General features: G+C 49.4%; 1 protein-coding gene across 3 annotated transcripts in view; it reads right to left on the reverse strand.

The window, feature by feature from the left end:
- Positions 1-19202, reverse strand: part of ERCC6L2 (ERCC excision repair 6 like 2) — a 1253563-nt gene that overhangs the window by 443849 nt on the left and 790512 nt on the right. For all 3 annotated transcript variants that reach the window (XM_085632896.1, XM_085632894.1, XM_085632895.1), the window contains one exon: positions 2030-2182. In XM_085632896.1, the coding sequence (XP_085489022.1) occupies positions 2030-2182 (153 nt within the window). The remainder of the gene's footprint in view (positions 1-2029; positions 2183-19202) is intronic.

Raw genomic sequence — 19202 nt, forward strand, 5'->3', positions numbered from 1 at the left:
AATAAAATATCCTTTCATAATCAAGTTATCTAGATGGTAGGCTTGTGCCCTGGCATTTTACGCATGGCTAAGACATTTCTCTATTTCCTCTCCTTTCTGTCTAGGTTCACAGTAGTACTGGCTCAGGTTATGTCCAGGCGGGACTACACCAATGCATTATATACCGGCTGGCCTGCCTACATTTTCGTTGAAAAAACATCAGACTGTTCAAAATGCAGCTGTGAGATTGGCTCTGGGCCTCCCTAGATGGGAGCACATTACTTTGCATCTGCGTAATTTGCATTGGCTTCCCATGAAAAAACTGATTATTTTCAAAACCTCTCTGTTAATTCAGAGTACGCTCCATCGATCTGGACCTGACTATTCATCTGCTAGGATGCTTATTACAACCCTGTAAGGCTCTACCTGTCTTCCATTAACCATCTGGCCAAGAGCCCAAGAGTTTGTATGGCCAAAGCGTGCAGACGTTCATTTCCTTTCTTGGGCCCGGTGGTTTGGAATAATCTCCTATTGGATTTGCAACAGATTAATGATGTTTAAAAAAAGGCTCAAGACATGGCTTTTCTCATCGGAGGGGCTTCAATCTATCGCTATCTAGAAGGGCTTTGTATCTCAGGCCGGCAAAACACACATGCGCACTTAGGTTTCTCAAACCAGTCGGCCTTGAACAGCTGGGTTGGAGAAATAGCAAAGACTCCCTGTCCTGAGCAGAGCGGCAAAGCAGCCTGCTCAGGCCAATCCCCGCGCAGCTCTCCTTGCATGAGAGCAGAACGGGGATTGCACAGGGAGTCTCAGCTCCTGTCCCAGTGTCCGCTGGGACCAGGAAGCAGCAGAACACTGAGGTGCATGGAGCGATGCGGCAGGCAGCTTCAGGTAAGTGTTTTTTTTAATGTATTATTCCTCGCGCTCTCACCCCCTGCGCTTCCCCTCCCACGTTCCCCTGTGTCACCTCCATCCGACTCACCACCTCTTCATTGTGTTGGCTGCCACTCACCAGTAGCCAGTACCCTGCTGTGATCAGGAGCCAGATTTCTCCCATTATGTTCATGACTGGTTTCACTGGGCCAACGGTTACCGCCTCGAAGGATACCATGTTTCTAATCCTTAACTTTATGTTACAAACCACTGTTAGCAGGAGTCTTTATCCAAAGGCTTCAATAGAAGCAAGACAAGATTACAAATTCAGAAACACCTCATGCTGTTACTTTAAATACCATGGAAGTGTGCTGTACTGTCTACATGGTGCGAGAGAGCAATCCTAACATGGCCCCAATAATAGATCAAAGCGGGCTGCTGTAAACTACACAGGAGCCAGTGGAATTTTGTTGGCCACCATCATCAAATAGACATTATACGTTCTCTTGGCAGGAAAAGACATAATATGGACGAGCGTGCATAAGAACTATATATATATATGCCCGAAGGAAGTGTCAATGAGTTAGTGACTGAGAAATGCAGCGATCTGAAGGTCACAAGTTTGAATCCCGGCAAGGCCAATTAAACCTTTATTCCTTCCAAGGTCAGTATATTTTAGTACTTTTAGACTGAGTAATCAACACCTACTATTTACAGTGCTTAGAACAGACAGAGGTGCGGTATGTAGCGCTACATGAAAAACAAGATATTTTTATTACTACTACTGGCATCTATGGCAAGGTTTACAGTTTGGAATAAAGTAGTGTCTTTAGTCTTTTTCCCATGCTTTAATTTATCCTTCTTAAAAAAGTTTGTAAAGTTGATATTTTCAGTTTGAAACAGCTAAACTGTATTACGGAAACATGTGATATAGTAAACTTGCAGCACGACAGGGCGTTCTGTTAGTCTCTCTCCTGCACACACATTTTAATTTCCAAGATGAACCCAAACACTGACGCCCATCACGTGGGCTGATTATGCTTCTTGATAAAGTCTAAAGTTCTCCTTCAAGCCAAGAGCCTGAAAGTTAAACACAGAGCCAAGACTTCGATATTGGGCACAGTAACGTAGAGGAATTACAAAGATGCAAACAGTTAGTCTGAAAAGTTCACACCTCCAGGATGTCTCTCGTCAGGCAGGACCCTCTGGGCCGCAGTTTGAAAAGGTTGTGAACCCCAAAGAGCTCGCCTTGATGGTCCTTTGATCCTTGCACGGCCTCGAAATATCGCTTGGCGTTCTCGCTTCCAACCACAACACAGTGCAGTTGCTAAAAGAGAAGAGCGAAAAGGAGATTTTTAGAAGTGCTTACTCTAACAACATGTCAGAATTTCCTGGCATTCGCAGTATATACACAGCTTTCGCTCGAGCAGGCAGAAATTCCTCGGGGAGGAGATTTTGTTTTAATTTCCCTGGCAGATGTTGCCATTGTGGTGCGATAATATTCGGCCTCACACTGGAAAGCAGAGCATAGGCTGCACAAAAAGCAATAAACATTGCAAAACAGACGTCATTATTTTTCATATTAAAATACGCAGACACTCCCAGCAAGTATGGGAAAGTCATCAGACCACAAACCGGTGGGGTTGACATCATGCAAACATGTTAAGTGGATTAACCCCCCTAATTGTACCATCACTTCCAACTTTGGGACGGGGAGAGGAGCCCGTTGGCAGCTCTGCAGAGCCATCAATCTAAGCACTGCCTTTCGTCAACCTTTCACGACCTGGGCCTCTCAGGGCAGGAGGGTGAGTCAGGGCGCAGGGTTGGGGGCTTACCGGGATCCGGGGGGGGGGGGGGGGGGGGGGGTTCTGACGGTGAGGGATGATGGGTGGGGAGGGGTCAGCGGTGAACCCATGTGCGCTTTTCATCCTGTCAGGGGTTCCTTGAAACCCGCTGCTTCAGTAAATTACGCTGTCATTAAGTTTGCACAGGTATCAAAGCCTGTCGTTTTTCGATCAGTTTTGTGAAAGGAAACACGATGCCTAAGCCACAAAATATTTTGTAGTCTTAAGGTACACAGATTTTGGGCAAGAATTTCCAATTTTCTTATTACAACACCTCTTTAAGATGGTAGAAAACCCACCTGTATTGTGGATTTCCAGCAGTCTTAAATTTATGGTCAAGGGGTTGAAACAGAGAGCTGTGAATCAGGCCAAAGGAAATGTGGTGAAAACCCACAAATTCTTAACTTCACAAAAATGACGTTTCTTGACACCCAATTTGCACACCCGAAGCTACTAAATCAAATACTGATGTAAATGTGCAAAATGGATGGTTTTAGAAAGTTTATGGAAAGAAATTCCTATGCACAGACATGTAATTACTAAAGGAGGAAAAAAATAAAGTATATGATACACTTTCACATGAAGCCCAAACAAGAAGCAGTAAATTGTTCGCCAGTGGTTAATCTGAAGGTATGGCTACTGACACACACATGGAATCTATGAAGTGAATTTATTATGGGACCTGTGCCACGTAGAGTACAATACTTAAATGTACAGTTAAAAAAAACGTGAAATGTAAAGTAGACAATTTTACATAGTCAGAGACACCTCATTAAACAAGCTAAGAGATGGAGATGCCACTTTGGGAATTAATGAAGCGGTCAGAGTAGGAGCACAGCAGACAGAAAGGAGGAGAAAAAGAAGCAGAATCTTTTTTTATTTCGGTGCTTTCTATAACACTTAAATGTCACCAGAAGGTGACATTTAAGGCATGCAGGGTGGAAACAAACATTTTTTAGCAGCTTCATGAAGTTGGAGCACTTGGGCTGTGATTGAAGGAGAAAACTGAACTAATTCCAAATGGTTGGGCCACTGACTCCCACATGTCTATCTCCATGTCTCTAATGCTTGATTTAAAATGTTGTTGGCTGGTAAGATGTGATTCGGACGACAGGAGAGTCTTGGCTTGGTTGTGACAAAGGGTCTATTTCTGTATCAGCTTGGTCTTTTCCCCCAGTATTTCTTCAGCGGAGGACTTTAAACCTGATGTTTAATTTAATGTTCCTAGAGTAGATTAGTTATCAATACACTGAAATGTCAATTCCAAGGTTGAAAAAATGAACCCAGAAATACGATTCTTTTATTCATGATTATATGATCCAATGAATCAAAGAACATGAACATCTTAATGAAAGTCCCAACAGCTAACACATTTTTCTAAGTAGCCTTCTTTATCAAGACATAAAAATAGATATACATTCCTTGGTGAAGTGCACCCGCATTAATTTCATTCAGCAATTGATAGCATCTCCCTCGAGGTCGGTATCAGGGGATTGCGCATGTGTGTGTGTTAGGCCCTCACTCTCACAGTCAGCAGTCTATAAAAATACACTTGGGATACTGGTGCTGGAGGTCCAGGCTTATTGTCCCTATACAACGATTCATAAGAAGAAGGATGTGTACTTTACTTGGGCGCCAAAGGAGGGATTTTAAACTTTATGCGGTCTCTGCATTTTAGGTTAAGGGCTAATATTACAGCTTGGTTGTGGGCCTGTCTATTAGCTTATTGGAGAAGCCGGCACACAAACACTGATGCACTAGTCCAGTACGCCATATGAACAAGTTACTTACCTTCAGTAGCTATGTATCTGGTAGAGACGATTCTAGCTGCAGATTCCTTAACGTAGAATTATCCCGTGAGACTGGATCTGGAAAATCTTTGCCACAGCACCTCTGCGCGCTGGGGGCGGTACCACGCGACCCCGCCCTGACGTCGTCCACAGACGTGACATCAGCGAGGTCACATAAGTCCCACCCCGGCGTGCTGACGTCAGTTTTCTTTGGAGAACTTTTCTGCACCACAACGCGGAGCTATCACAAACAAAACTGTGAGAGTATGGGGAAAAGTGTACGAAAAAATCAGTGAAACAAAAAGGGAAGAAACGAATGTTGAGGAACAGCACCATTAGGGACAGTGCCAAGCACTGCTTTACTGAAAGCCACGGAAAGGAAAGAACAGAGCACCGCTGTGAGAAGCAGCCCTGCAAAGCGAAGGTGATAACCTCCCCAGAGGCAGAAAAAACATGTTAAAAATGACGTGGCAGACGAAAGAAAGTCTGCAACCACAATCCATAATAGTGAAGGTCAACAAGTCCGGAACAGAGGAGTAACGTCAAGCATCCCAAGACAACACCATCAAGGAGTGTCATATCCCCTGTAAAAGCTAAAGGCTGCAGCACAGCCAAGAAACTCCAACCCAGAGGATTGCAGGGGAGATGATGAATAGGCGCCACACTGGAAGACCCAGGGTGCAGGGATGCAAAAGTACACATGAAGCTACCGTCCAATCACCAGAAAAGAAGGAGAGGAACAATTAAACAGAACAAAGCATCCCGCCAGGGAGGAAGAGAAAAAGCGCACCCGCAGAAGACAAATGCCACCCGATTTGAGGCGAGTGCAGAAGACCAAGCTGAAGGGTCCTCGCAGAACTGGGAGGAAGGGTGGGCTGTGAAGGAATCTGCGGCTAGAATTGTCTCTACTAGATACATCGTTACCGAAGGTAAGTAACTTGTACATCTGATAGAGACTACTACTCGCTGATTCCTTAAAGTAGAATAGATACCCTAAGGGTCTGCGAGAGAACCTCACCAGCTTGGAAGAACACAGGGCCCCAACAGGGGATGTGTCATGGGGACAGGAAGGACGGCCCAGCCCCCTCCATGCAGAAGTAAGCAAGAACAAGGAGAAGGGAAGGCCAGGATACCACAAGCCTACCCGAGGAGCAAAGGGTGTCCACCAGAAAACCATGGAGGGGCAGAGGGCACCCCGCGAGTACCAGAGGAAGAAAAAAACCACCCTCAAAGCCAGGGAAAGGAGAAGGAACGGAGGCAGAGCCCGCCCCAGGAGAACCCACACACAGCGAAGGGCACAGCTGAATGGGTGTCTATCCCAAAGTAGGGAACAAGGCAGGAACGGTTCCACAGTCGAGAAGCGCAGACGTGAGAAAGAAGACAAAGACGCACAAGCTTCAACAAACAAGGGACAGGAGTACACGCTGACACAGCGAGTCCCACGGAGGGGGACCAAAACTACCAGGCACGCGCAGCAAACAGCTGGCAAATACTAAGAAGCAGCGGCTCAGAACAAGGCGAGCGCAAGACGAATATCAGATAGGCCCCTGTAGAAACGGCGGAGAACTAGGTGGGAACACCAAGACACAACGCTGTAAGCAGCATAACAAGGCTCGGTCCGATGATCCAGAGGCGAAGAGGGAGGAACCTCATAGAAGAAGGAGAGAAACATCAAAGAGAGAGAGAGAGAGAGAGAGAGAGACCGCACAAAGCGGTATACTGGGATGCCAGGAAAACGCGAGGAACCTGAGAAGGTATCCACGCCCGTCTAGCTTAAAACAGGGCTATACAATAGCCAACAAATACCCCACCTAGGGTATGAATCGTCCCTGAACAAAAACAGGGAAACACCTCTTAGGGAAACCTGCAGCAGAGGTCAAGAACATAACCTGTGGGAACACCACAGACGGTTTACCAAGCAGCCAAACACCTCTTAGGGAAACCCGCAGCAGAGGCCAAGAACCGAAAAGACCTGTGGAAAACACCAGATGGCTAACCAGCCAAAAAAGACACAAAGGGTCCAACCTGAGGACCTACATAGCTGCACTTAACAGCAACAAACACACACCACAAGCTGAAGGGCTGAACCAGCCGCCAAATGAATAGAGGGGCCATCGGAAAGACCCTGAAGGCATGCAATGCCCCACACAGCACACAACGGCCCAACTGAAACCTAAGACCCCAAGGAGAAAGGAGGGATAACGCCTCCCATAAAGCACCGGATGGCCGAGCTTACGGAGGAGAAGCGGCTTCCTTCCACCAGAGCCGTGCTGGAGAACCTCTAACAAGTGGTCCGTAGGGAGTGGGGCAACCGGATTGCTCATCTGCAGAATGCCAGTGGCCTTGGAAATGGCCCAGACAAAAAACACACTCGCCTCCGTAGGGCGTCGTGGGGGGGAAAGCATCTCCTCCGTGGGCGAAGGCTACAAACTAAGACGCCCCTTCCGTGCCCCGCTGGAGGAGAAAAGACCAGCCCCTGAGGGATGGGAAACCCACAGACGAGTGGGGAACCTGAGGGGTCTCTGGAGAGGGCGGAGAAGCCTGAGGGGCACACAACTGCAGGGAACAGAAGAGCGGGTCCGGGGGCTGTGGATGTGGAGACGGCGTAGAACCCTCACTGGAATCCGCTGGAGAAAAGGCCACGACGCGGCGCCCAGTCTCCGGTGAAGAGGAAACTAGGAGACGACAACCCTCAGGAGAGGAAGGGACATCCGGAGAGGAGTCTACGATCCGACGTCGGGACGGCGCCGGGGACTCCACTACAGGACCCGATGAGTCCTCGACCGGCACCGAAGTGTCCACCAGCGGCGCTGGGTCGACCTCCACCACCACGTGCAGCATCGGAGAGTGGGGTGGGGTTAGAGCCGAAGCGGCCAATGAACGGCGCCGAAAAGGTGCCGGCTCGACCCCCAACGAGGCAGCCGCCTGTGCCGAGGACCGAGAAGCGTCCTGGGTCCCAGCCTCCGCCCGCAGCACCGCCCGCGCCGGGAAGGAAAGCAGTTGACGTCGGAGAGGCGTCGGCTCGGCCTCCGGAAGACAGCTGCCTGCCCAGAGGAACGAGGGGGACTTGGGGGCAAGACCTGAGTCCCGGTGACCTCCTGCGACACCGCAGGGAACCCCGCAGGGCTTTACGGCGAGGCCAGGACGCCATGGGCCGAGGAGGGGAACCCCGAAGGGCCGCACCTCAACGTCACCACATCTCCAACACCTGAAGTGGCGAGTCCGTAGAAGATCCCGCGCACGGCGAGGAATCTACGGACATCGCAGGAAGAGGAGGAGGAGGGCGCAAGGAAGCCTGCAGAGCCGTAGCGTAGGCTTTCATCTGGGCCCAGAAACGCCGGGAAACGGCGGATAGGGTAGCGACGGACGAGGGCGCACATCCCGGGAGGGACCGGAGCCCTCTGCCGAAGGAGGACAGGGCCTTGGCGGCAAGATGCAAGACTTACCTGCGGGTAAACGATGCCCATGGGGCCTCGGCGAAGGATGATGCCGCAGCCAGAAATGGCGGTCCCTGGGCCCGTCCGAGGTAGGAGACAGACGCTGCGATAACACCGATCTGGACAAGTGGGCCGACAGCACTTCATCCGGCTCTCCCGCCGGGACTTCGGTTTAAGATGCTGGCAAGCCTCGCAGTCCGTAGAGTCATGGTGCTCGCCCAAGCACCATATGCAAATAGTGTGAGGGTCCGTCGCCGACATCTGACGTGCACAAGAAGCGCACATCTTGAAGCCCGAAGGCAGGGTACACTGTTCCCAACTCAAGGCGCTAGAGAGGCCCGAAAACAGGCCAAGGAGCACACTCCAGATCCGCGTTGCACGCGGAAAATAAGGAGACTGACGTCAGCGTGCCGGGGTGGGACTTATGTGACCTCGCTGACGTCACGTCTGCGGACGACGTCAGGGCGGGGTCGCGTGGTACCGCCCCCGGCGCGCAGAGGTGCTGTGGCAAAGATTTTCCAGATCCAGTCTCATGCCTGGGGATAATTTTACGTTAAGGAATCTGCGGCTAGTAGTTTTTATCAGATCCAAGAATCTAACAAGCTTCACTCCAGGAATCATTTGAAGTAAAAGAGCAATTTTGTTGTGTAACACTCTTTCACATTTCTTACTTTCAGAAATGGATGTTGGTCCATCGAATAGGGGTGGTCTGTCGCCACGACTGCCCATAGTAAGAATTTCTGCTTTTTCCATTAAAACCATGGTAGTTTTCACTCATCCATTAAAAGATGTGACCCAAACCATTGCTTTTGTTTGAGTGGTTTAATCTTTTTTCTAGATGTAGGTGAATTTGACTATAATTAGCATATGTATGGAACTCCAGCTGGGGTTGAATAAGAGAACCTAGGGGTACATGCATTAACTGGAAAGGAAAGGAGGCAGAGGAACCCTTATGGGACACCTGGGGTGATTGACGAGTGGAGGACTCCCTTGAACCCATGTTGCTCTTCTGATTGCATTTGTTTTAGGAAGGACTGGATACAGTCCAGTGCAGAAACTGTCTTTAGGCCCAATCCTTATGTCTTTTTATAAGAAGCAAATGATCTGTATCATAAACTGCAGCATAAGAATTGCTTGTTTTCTTTTGTCTTTGACCGTGAGAAGATCTTCTCGAATACATTTACAATTGCTGATCCTGTGTCTCTTACAGGTCAAAAGCCTAGAAGAAAATATAAACAGTGAGTTTATCAAGAGATAGGATAAGGGTGGGAGGTCTGGAGAATGGGAAGTTGGAAACTGTACATCCGTAACAATTAGACTGCATACTAAGTTTCACTACTGATCCTCGTTTCCTAGTTGAATGCTTCTGGAATAAGGAGTAGTGCCAGCATTTAAGCCTATCACTACTGAAAGAAGCCACCTGGCAACATGTTGCTTGGCTGCAGAGGTTTTCCTCACTTCAAAAACAGTTCGCACCCATCTTTGTACCTGTCCTTTTGTTGTTTTTACCCCTTGACCATTCTCCTCCTCCATTTGCTTTCAGTCCTCCCGTCTCCTAGGTCAGATGATTTCATCAAAACACAGAAATGGCGTGATGCTCTCTTAAAGTACATAGGGAATTGTAACGCTAGCCGTAGCTGAGTTTTCCTACCTACCTACTGCTAGTATCCTTCCAGGAAAAAGGGAACTTCAAAGAATTGGACGAGGTGGGCTCACTCACATTATGTGACATGCTTCATCACTGGCCACCTCATTCCACCCTGGTGAGATAGTACTACCAGGGTGGGTTCAACCTCAGGGGTGGCTAACCTGAGGGAGTTCTGAGAAAGTATTTTATGTCTCTGGATAAAATACTTGGATTAAGTTTATGTCTAAAAGAACCTTAGGGTATACACAAAATATCCTTTTTTCAGGCATTACCACACATAATGCCTGAGACACATAGGGAATACTCTACACTATAAGAAATTGAATAGAAACCCCACCACTGACATCATGGATGAAATCTCCTTTATGATCAAAGGAGCAACGGACAATGGCTGGGGGACTGAGAAGGAGGCGTCTTTTCTCATTGAGAAAGAACCTAAGACAACTCACTTCTATTTTTTGCCAAAAGTGCACAAAATAACGACCCCCCAGAACGCCCCATGGGTGCTTGATCATATCGGGATAGGTTTGACCCTAGAACCACTGTCACAATTCTGTGATTTCTTTCTGAAATCTCTAGTAACCCAGATGCCCTCCTATCTGAAAGACTCCAAGGACATACTAAATAAACTCAAAGTAAAAGAGCCATGAATAACAATAGGGATGCCCTGTTGGATAACTACAAAAAAAAAACGTGACTCAAGACCCATACGCGTAACAACATTTACTCCCATCTCCAATTCAGTCACTAAACTGGTCAAGAGACATTGGGCTATCCTAAATTCTGACAACTGGAAAATTGCACATCCTTTGTTCTCCTTTAAAAGGAGCCAGAATGTACTTGATGCATTGGTACACACACGCCCCAGAAAAGGAGTGGTGGAGAGCCAAATGGCACTATGGAACATCTTTCCCCCCTACAGACCATCAACCCTGCGGGGGTTGCGGGGTATGTCAGCTTATGAAGAAATGTAAGGCTATAGATTTGGGCCGTGCCACCCAATGGGTACTAAAACATCTTAAAAATTGTAATTTCAGTCATGTTATATGTGTCTTACAATAGCCTTGCAAGCTCCTATACATTGGTATGACTAATAGGAAGGTACATGCTCGCATTAAGGAACACAGAAGCACAAAAAGGTGTAGAAGAGACAACACAAAACTAACTAGACACTTTATTGAACACCAACACAATGCAGCCAACATTAAAAGGTGTGTGATTTAAAACATTGAAATGCAGACATACAGATAAGAGTAAGGCAGTGTTGAAGTATGAACTTTGCTGAGAGTTCGGCTTACATACTGACAACATAGGACTGAATGATGACATCCCATGGGGGCCCTGGGTATTTAGATAAAACAGATGCTCTACCTACTGGGTGCTCTCTACAACCCCGCCCGGTCTATCGATTGTATAAAATATGATGATAACCTTTTGGCCCTCAGTGGGCCCCACGTTTATCTCCATGTCCTCTTTACCTTTGAATAATAGCAATCACCACTCTGCATAAAGTGAGTACCTTTTCCAGTTCAAACGGGCTCTCCTTAATAGGAGTGAATATAAATATATATATTTTTTCTTCCCCTTCTATCCGTGTTTAAATTGACTTAACACACCTATCAGAGTGTGACTATGGGAGGCACCCACCCAGAACAGACCATGAGGCAAAAGCCCCCCTGGCACTAGGCAAGGAGATATTGATCTTCACTGGGATAAAGTATGGTACTCCCTCCCCCATGTGTCTTCATTGCCTGTGCACGTATGCAGTGAGTGAGTTTTATGTCACATTTGCCACGTTTGTTGATGTTTTCAATGTTGTGTTAATATGCATAAAAATGTCAATGTGCATTTTACGATATTGCACTGCAATGGAAGTTGATACTGTTGTGTGTACCGATACTAGGTTTTCCTTTTTGTACCTACTACTACTGCTATGTGTTTGTCCTTCTTCCCTTGACTAGGTACTAGTACCCGGTGACTGATTGAAGAGAGGTAGGTCCTCTGAATTTTAACCACTGCACCCTCCATTAAAATTAACAAAGTCTAGGGATACATACCTTTAGTCCTGATGAATGCCCAAGACTTCTTTTAGGCTCCATTAAAAGGGCATGTTGGCATAACAACTCAGAGGGTCATAGCAACCACATACGTCCTCTGCGACTACTTGATGGTATTTTTTATTTACGCCTAGGGTACCATCTGAATAAAGGATACTTTGTGATATACCCTAAGGTTTTTTAGACATAAACTGGAACTAAGTTTTTTTATCCAGGGAAAAAAAATAATTTCAAAACATTCCCTAGGGTTAGGCCCCTTTCCCCGACCCCCCCCCGAGGTTGAGTCACGCCAGTAGTACTATCTCACCAAGGTGGGATGAGGTGGCCAATGATGAAGCATGTCACATTACGTGAGTGAGCCCACGTCGTCCAATTCTTGGAATTGCCTTGGATACTAGAAGTAGGTGAGACAATTCCCTATGCACGTTAAGAGGGCATCACACCATTTCTGTGTTTTGAGTCTTTATCAAGAGGCAGGTGTAGGCCTGTTGTAAAGCCTCTTCTTCTCTAAATGATATTTATCATATTTTTCCTTGCCTTCTGCTGTTCCTCTAACAGCGCTTCCTTCTAAGGGGCTGCTTTGGCGCTCAGAAGTCTCTACCTGGTATCCTGCTATCCTGGTCTGTCAGGGTCTCATCATTGTACCATCCACCACAGAAACAGGTAAGCCTTCCTTCTCTAATTCAAGGCTGTATTTAATTTCCTTCCTGTTGTGGCCATCTTCCTAACAATTACTTCCCTCTTCCCTTTAGTCGGTTACCCAAGTCCTCATACCACATGAGAAATCCTGAGAAAAGGGGCTTGCTCACAGCACTGACACAATTCCAACCCGAACGAGTATCGTACTGGTTTTCTCCAGTCTTTACTACTACATCCTTCTCAATGTTGTCCCCTGATCTCTCTGCTGGCATTTTCTGTTCGTCACTGCAGTGCGGAAAGGTCTGGGGACAGTAAAGTATTCTCAGCAGGTCTGCACTGCTTGAAAACTGGCATTCTCTAGTTGGCTACAATTTTGAGAAGTGATGTAAAGGTAGCATGCATAAAATCTTTTGTGATTACACCCCTAAAGGCAGAGCTATTATGGGTATTTGGTACATCAGTAGGCAGTGGTAGAAACATTTCTTTAATGACAGACTCGTTATAGCTCTGTCGGCATGTTTGAAGTTTTGAGATTAAGCCTGTTTTATCCAATTCTCCAATATTAAAGGCTTGAATGATAAGGTGAGGATTGAAATAACAGTGAGATTATTGGTAGGTTTGCAGCACTGGAGGATTGTTATGTTGTATGAAATGTTTGAAATTTTGGACTCGAAAGGGGGTATTTAAAATGTTACTTGGGCATTAGTGCTTCGGGATTTGTTAACTTGTGGAAGATATTACAACATTCTCTCAAATGACTGAGGCTTTGTTTACAGGCTTAGCCTAAAGTTCCTTTTTGGTGTTTTGATGTTTTTGTGGTACTCTCAGTTGCGGATTTTATTTTATATTTTGACATGTCTGAAGTATGAATGAATTAATAAATATGCTGTTAATAATAAAAAGATTACGATAATTAATCACTTACACTGGCTTCTGGTAAATTATCGTATCTATTTCAAAATCAGGGTCATTATGTTTTTTTTATTTTTTTAAAAACATGTTTTATAGCACTTTCAATGTACCATACCAGTAGATATCTGACATACGTCAATTGCTCACATGAGAATGGCATATTACACAAATTGGGACACCTGCAAGATTCATTTGGTAAATAAAACATTTGTAACAACCAAAACTTCACGCTGACTGTCCCCACCCTCCAATATTGGCAAACATCATTGACAAACTATAGATGATAATGAAAAAAGATGAACAAAATAGTAGAGGAGATGGCCAGTAACACCCAGTAAATGTAGGTTCTTAAGAGGATTGCAAGGGAAGCAGGGGAAGATCTATACCCCGGAAGGTAGCCCATCTAGACCAAATTTTTCTGTGTTCTTGTGGGCATCCCCATGCCTGGAATACTGCCATTTCTGCCCCCAAGCAAGTATGGAGCGCCCTGCGCCACTTTCCCATCGTCGGCAGGGACGTTCTTTTCCAAAGCTGAGCGATATCCCGCTTGGCAATTGTGAGCGCTAGGTAAAGTAAATGTTGCTTATACCAGTTTCCCCCTATATCTTCAGTACTGTGGAGTAGGAACAATCGGGGGTCCAGCGGGAGGTCCCAAGACAGTACCTCCTTAAGACACCCTAAGCCAGAAGCTCTGCATAGCAGTACAGCCCCACACCGTATGAAAATATGACCCCTATTTCCGATCACAACGGAGGCACTGTGGGGAGGCAATAACTATCCTCCAAAGACGAAGAGGTGTATAGTACACCCTATGGACAAATTTAAACTGAATAAGTCGGTATCTAGAGGCCACTGCAGCGCCCCTAGGGCTGGCGATGGCCTCCGCATAATCGTCAATTGTCAGTTCCGGGATGTCATCCTGCCATGTCTTCGAGTCTTGTGAAGGGTCGTGCTGGCATGTGTAGTCAGTGTTTGGTAAACCTGTCGTATTTTGTGAGCGCCCAGATTCCACTTAAGGAGGCGGCCTTCCAGGGGGCGCTAGGTGGCACTGGACCGTCAGGGCCGCACTGTAGTGAGGCTCCCGCCGGCTGGGCGAAATTAAACTTTACAGCACCATCCTCCAGGCCAGTTTCTAACACTTTACCGCCGCCGAAGAGCAGAACAACCTTGCGGGAACACTCGGTGTGAGTTTGTGATCTGTTGGTGACTCGGCGGCGGAGATATTGTCCATTGTTGACGCTGGGCGCAGTGCACTGTGTAGTGTGGAGCTGCGGAGCGGCGGCTCCTGACCACTTAAGCCCGGGGATTCGTTGGGCCCTGTGGACCGCGAGCGGCCGGCTGGGATCGGCGCTGCCTTCGCCCCGTTGGGTGCTGGCGGGGGGCCTGCGCCTCCCCCCCACCCCTGGAGGACACTGCTGGAGAATACCTGGAGTGGCGATCGTGCTGGGGGCCCAGGTCCTGTGACTTGCTGGGCCGGAGGTGTGGGCAGAGTGCTGGTTGCTGGTCGATCTGCCTGGCCTGTGCACCCTGAGGCTGACGCGCGCCTGAGCCATGGACTGGGATACCTCCGAATTGCATCGGGGCGAGGGCTGGCGGTGGGGCCTCCCCTTTGTGCCTGCGCTGGGAGGTGACTGCGGACCTGCCTTGCCGGTGCTCTCCTTGGCCATCTGCGTGGCTTCTCGCCTGGCTCGTGATCCTGGCGCCGGAGGCGCTGTGAGTTTACGGCCTGGTCCCTGCGGGGGATTGAGGGGGTGCTGTGGCTACTGCTGGCGGCTTGGCTGCGCGTCTGGACGCACCCTTGGGCAGATTAATCCTGGAGGCTTGAGGGGACTGGTCGCCTGGCGGACTCTACTGGGGCTTGGTGGCGCTGGTGTGGACTGTGGCTGGCCCCAGACGTTGTCGCTTACATACTAGTCCGGACATAGAAATCATCGGGGGGCCTGGCTGTGGGAGGCCTGTGCGCTCGTCTGCGGCTAACATGGGCAAATCCGATGCAAAACAGTCGACGCTCCACTTCAATCCCCCCAAAAAGAAAGCGCGCGTGCCGCCTGCGGATGGCGGGGAGACGGGCCCCGGGGAGGAGGAGGAGGTGGACTGGAAGACTATCCTGGTGGGCATGCAGAAGAGCCTCACATCCATCGACGCCAAAACCGATTACATGAATACGCGCCTGGATGCGGCGGTGCATCGACTGGACCAGCACGGGGAGCGTCTGAAGGAGGCGGAGGGGCGAATATCGGAGCTGGAGGACGGCGCGGTGACTGGCGCAGCTAAGCAGTCTCAGATGTATCGGCTGCTCAGGGTCATTGCCGAGAAAAACTAAGATTTAGAGGCGCGTTCCCGACGAAACAACGTCCGCTTGCTTGGTCGTGCAGAGTGCAGCGGCGGGGGCCGCATGGAGGAGTTCATAGAACGGCTGCTGATTGACAAATTTAGTCGGGACTCTTTTTCGCCGCAATTGGTGGTAGAGCGAGCCCACCGCTCAATGGGGCCGCGGCCGGTTCCCGGGGCTCCGCCGCTCCCCGTCATCATCAAATTCCTCAATTATAGGGATCGCGACACCCTACTGCGCCTGGCGAGGGAGAAGCAACCGATTCTGTATGAAAACACCACTCTCTCGTTCTATCCAGACTTCACCCAGATGGTGCAGGAGGCCCGCCGCAAGTTTGTAGGAGTGAAGAAGAAGCTGCAACAAAGAAACATTCCCTATTCCATGCAGTATCCTGCCAAGCTCAAGATCACTCATCATGGCAAGCCTCTTTTCTTCAGCAGCCCGCAGCAGGTGGAGGATTTCCTCAAAGAACAGTCTCCTGCGGCCTCACAGCGGCGCAGCCCTGGGACACGATCGGGGTCCCGCTCCCCGACGTCTGCTCCGGACTGATGAATACTGCTGACATGGGTTCTCTTCTATGCTTCCTCTCCTGTGTCTGTTCCTCTTTTCTTGCTTCACTCTGCCTGTTCTTCCTTGCTTTTGTTTTTCCCCTTTTGCTTGGACCGTCCTTTGGTGACAGATTTGGACTGGCTTCACTCATGGGGATGATTACTCTTGCCGTGGCAGGGGCTACTTTAGTCTTTAGACCTTTCTTCCAGATGTGGGGATGAGCAGACCTTACTATCTGGGGACCCAAATGTGCTGCCGCCCAATGATTATGATGTACTGGTCTGGACTTCGATGCTGTGATTCGCCTTGGCACTCCCCCCCCCCCATCCCACGTAGACTCCTCGCCCGCTAAGGTGTAGGTGCGGTGGGTGCAAGATGGGGTTGGGGAGGGTAGGTCCGGCACACTGGTGTCTCCCGTAGAGGGTATACCCCACTTCAACAGTTATGTTCGCTGAATGGGGTGGGAGGGGAACTGGATCCCGGCAGGATTGGGCTGCTGCGGTGGGCTGGAGGTGTTTGCAGGGGCATGGTATTTGGGGAGGGTTCCCTCCGGCGAGTTGGGGAAGCCGGTTGGGCTGGGAGGGGGGGGGGTTGTATTTGTGACAACACACTTGACCACTGGCTCTCACACTGTTCCATACTCGGGCTGGAATTTCAGCAACCACCGCATCGGGGCCTAGGGGTGGGGGTACGGCGTCTTCCTAGTGTGGGGTGGGTTGGACAGTGGGGCGTGGAGTCTCGTCTACAGGGCCTGCCTGGCCTCATCCATTGGTATTCCCTCGAGTAATGGCGATAGGGGAGCGACGGGTACAGCATGACCCGCACGGTAGGATCAATGTCTTGACGTGGAACATACGGGAACTGGGAGACCCACGCAAGCTTCGTCAAGTCTTGGGTTATTTAGACCGCCACCAAATACACATAGCACTACTGCAGGAAACCCATACAGACCCCCGCAGGGCACCTACATTTACATCACGGTGGGCGGCATATAGTCTTTTTTCTTCATATTCCACATACTCCAGGGGAACGGCCATTCTAGTCAAAAAACATACCCCGTTTGTGCCTCTGGGGGAGAAAACTGACACGGAGGGACGATTTTGTGCTGTGTGGGGACGGATGGGTAATGCTACTGTCACCATTGTATCCTCCTATGGGCCTAACATGGACGGACCCACACACTTCATTTCCCTGTGGGCAGCTGTGTTGGACATTGGGTCTACACACTTGATCTGGGGAGGGGATTTCAATGTTACCTTAGACCCTGCCCTGGATCGCTCTAACGCTGCTACTGCGCATCACCCTCACTCACAGGCTTATGTTCTTGACCTCATAGCGCATCACTCGTTGCTTGACGCGTGGCGACATATTCACCCGGATACGCGGGAGGGCACGCACTGGTCGACATTGCACTCCACCTGGGCTCGGTTAGATTACCTGCTCCTGTCGAGGACTCTGGGACCCTCCCTTTTGGGGGCGCGCCACTTGCCTCGCACCTATTCTGATCATGCGTCTGTGCTGATCACCCTGGCTAGGACTGGACTGGTTGGTGACCCGCTTCCGTGGCGCGTGCAGCCTAACATTCTACTGGATGAATTGTTTAAGTCTGAGATGGCGCAGGAGATCGCGGAGTTTAAAGATCGGAATCGGGGGTCGGTGGCCTGCGTGACGACGTGTGGGAGGCCTTTAAGGCCACTATGCAGGGCGTGTGTATTTATAAGGGCTCGGGAGTCCTGCTCTCACTCCACACTACGCTGACCACTTTGGAGCGCACACTGCAGGCCCTAGAGACTGGCCCAAATTTTTTGACTGACTCACTGAGTTCAAGACTGCGGCGGAGAGAGAAGGACGCTTTCGCGGTAAGTACTTCACTGCGCGAACGTATGGCGAGGGGGAACGGCATGGCAGGTTTCTGGCGAGAGCAGTTCGTCCTCAGTGTGGTGCCAACCACATACTAGAGGTCCGGGCCCCGGACGGTACTATGCAGCGTGACACGCCTTCTATACTGTCCACCTTCGTGTCTCACTATTCCGCCCTGTACACATCCCAACGTGAATCGCCCTTGGAGATGTTCGAGTACTTATCAGAGCTTACCCTTGGAAGGCTCTCTGATGCACAGCGGGAACTCCTGGCGGCTCCTATTGGGGTAGCCGAAATTAAGGAAGCCATAATGCAAACAGCGTCGGGTAGGTCGCCGGGCTTGGATGGCTTCCCTATTGAATACTATAAGACTTTCATCGACCCGCTAGCGGCGGTTCTGCGAGAGGTCTTTGAGGAGGCTAATGAGACCGGCTTCTTGCCGCCCAGCATGTCGGAGACTCTCGTCGTCTCTCTTCTTAAGCGGGGTTTATTCCGGGTCGCTCTACCTCCCACAACTTGCGGACACTCTTCTCGATCTTGAATAATGCGGATCCTTCCCTCGCCCTGGTGGCGGTATTTTTGGATGCCACCAAGGCGTTCGATTCGGTCGAGTGGGACTATCTACACCTGATCCTCAAAAATATGCGCATGCCAGTGGCATTCTCTAGATGGATTCAGATCCTGTACTGTCGTCCCACGGCACGAATCCTTATCAACGGCCGCGTCTCTGCTCCTTTTTTGGTAACCAGGGGTACTCGACAGGGGTGCCCACTGTCGCCACTACTTTTTGCCTTGGCGATAGAGCCCCTGGCGTCTCGTCTACGGCAGAATTACCTTGCGGCATCCCTTAGATGCCAACGGCGGCAAATCCTACTGTCACTCTATGCGGATGATCTCACACTCTATATCAAGAATCCTCGTGATAACCTGAATCCTATACTTAGAGAATTTGTCCGATTTGCGTTGTACTCGGGGATCCACATCAATTGGGGTAAATCCGCGGTATTCCCTCTTACGAACGGTATTGACAGAGTCCCGCTTGACTTCCCACTGGAGTGGTGCGACGAGAGCGTGAAGTACTTGGGTGTGTGGGTCTCCAAGGACCGACATGAGGTGATGCGCATGAATTATGGTAGGGTGCTCGACTCCGTACGCTCGCATGTGGTCCGGTGGCTGTCCTTGCCACTGTCGATGGCCGGTCGAATTTCCCTTATAAAGATGGTTATACTCCCTAAACTGCTTTACCTCTTCCTCAATATCCCGTTTCATCCAGGAGGTT

The sequence above is a fragment of the Triturus cristatus genome, chromosome 2_1 (assembly GCF_964204655.1).
Source record: "Triturus cristatus chromosome 2_1, aTriCri1.1, whole genome shotgun sequence".
Taxonomy (NCBI): domain Eukaryota; kingdom Metazoa; phylum Chordata; class Amphibia; order Caudata; family Salamandridae; genus Triturus; species Triturus cristatus.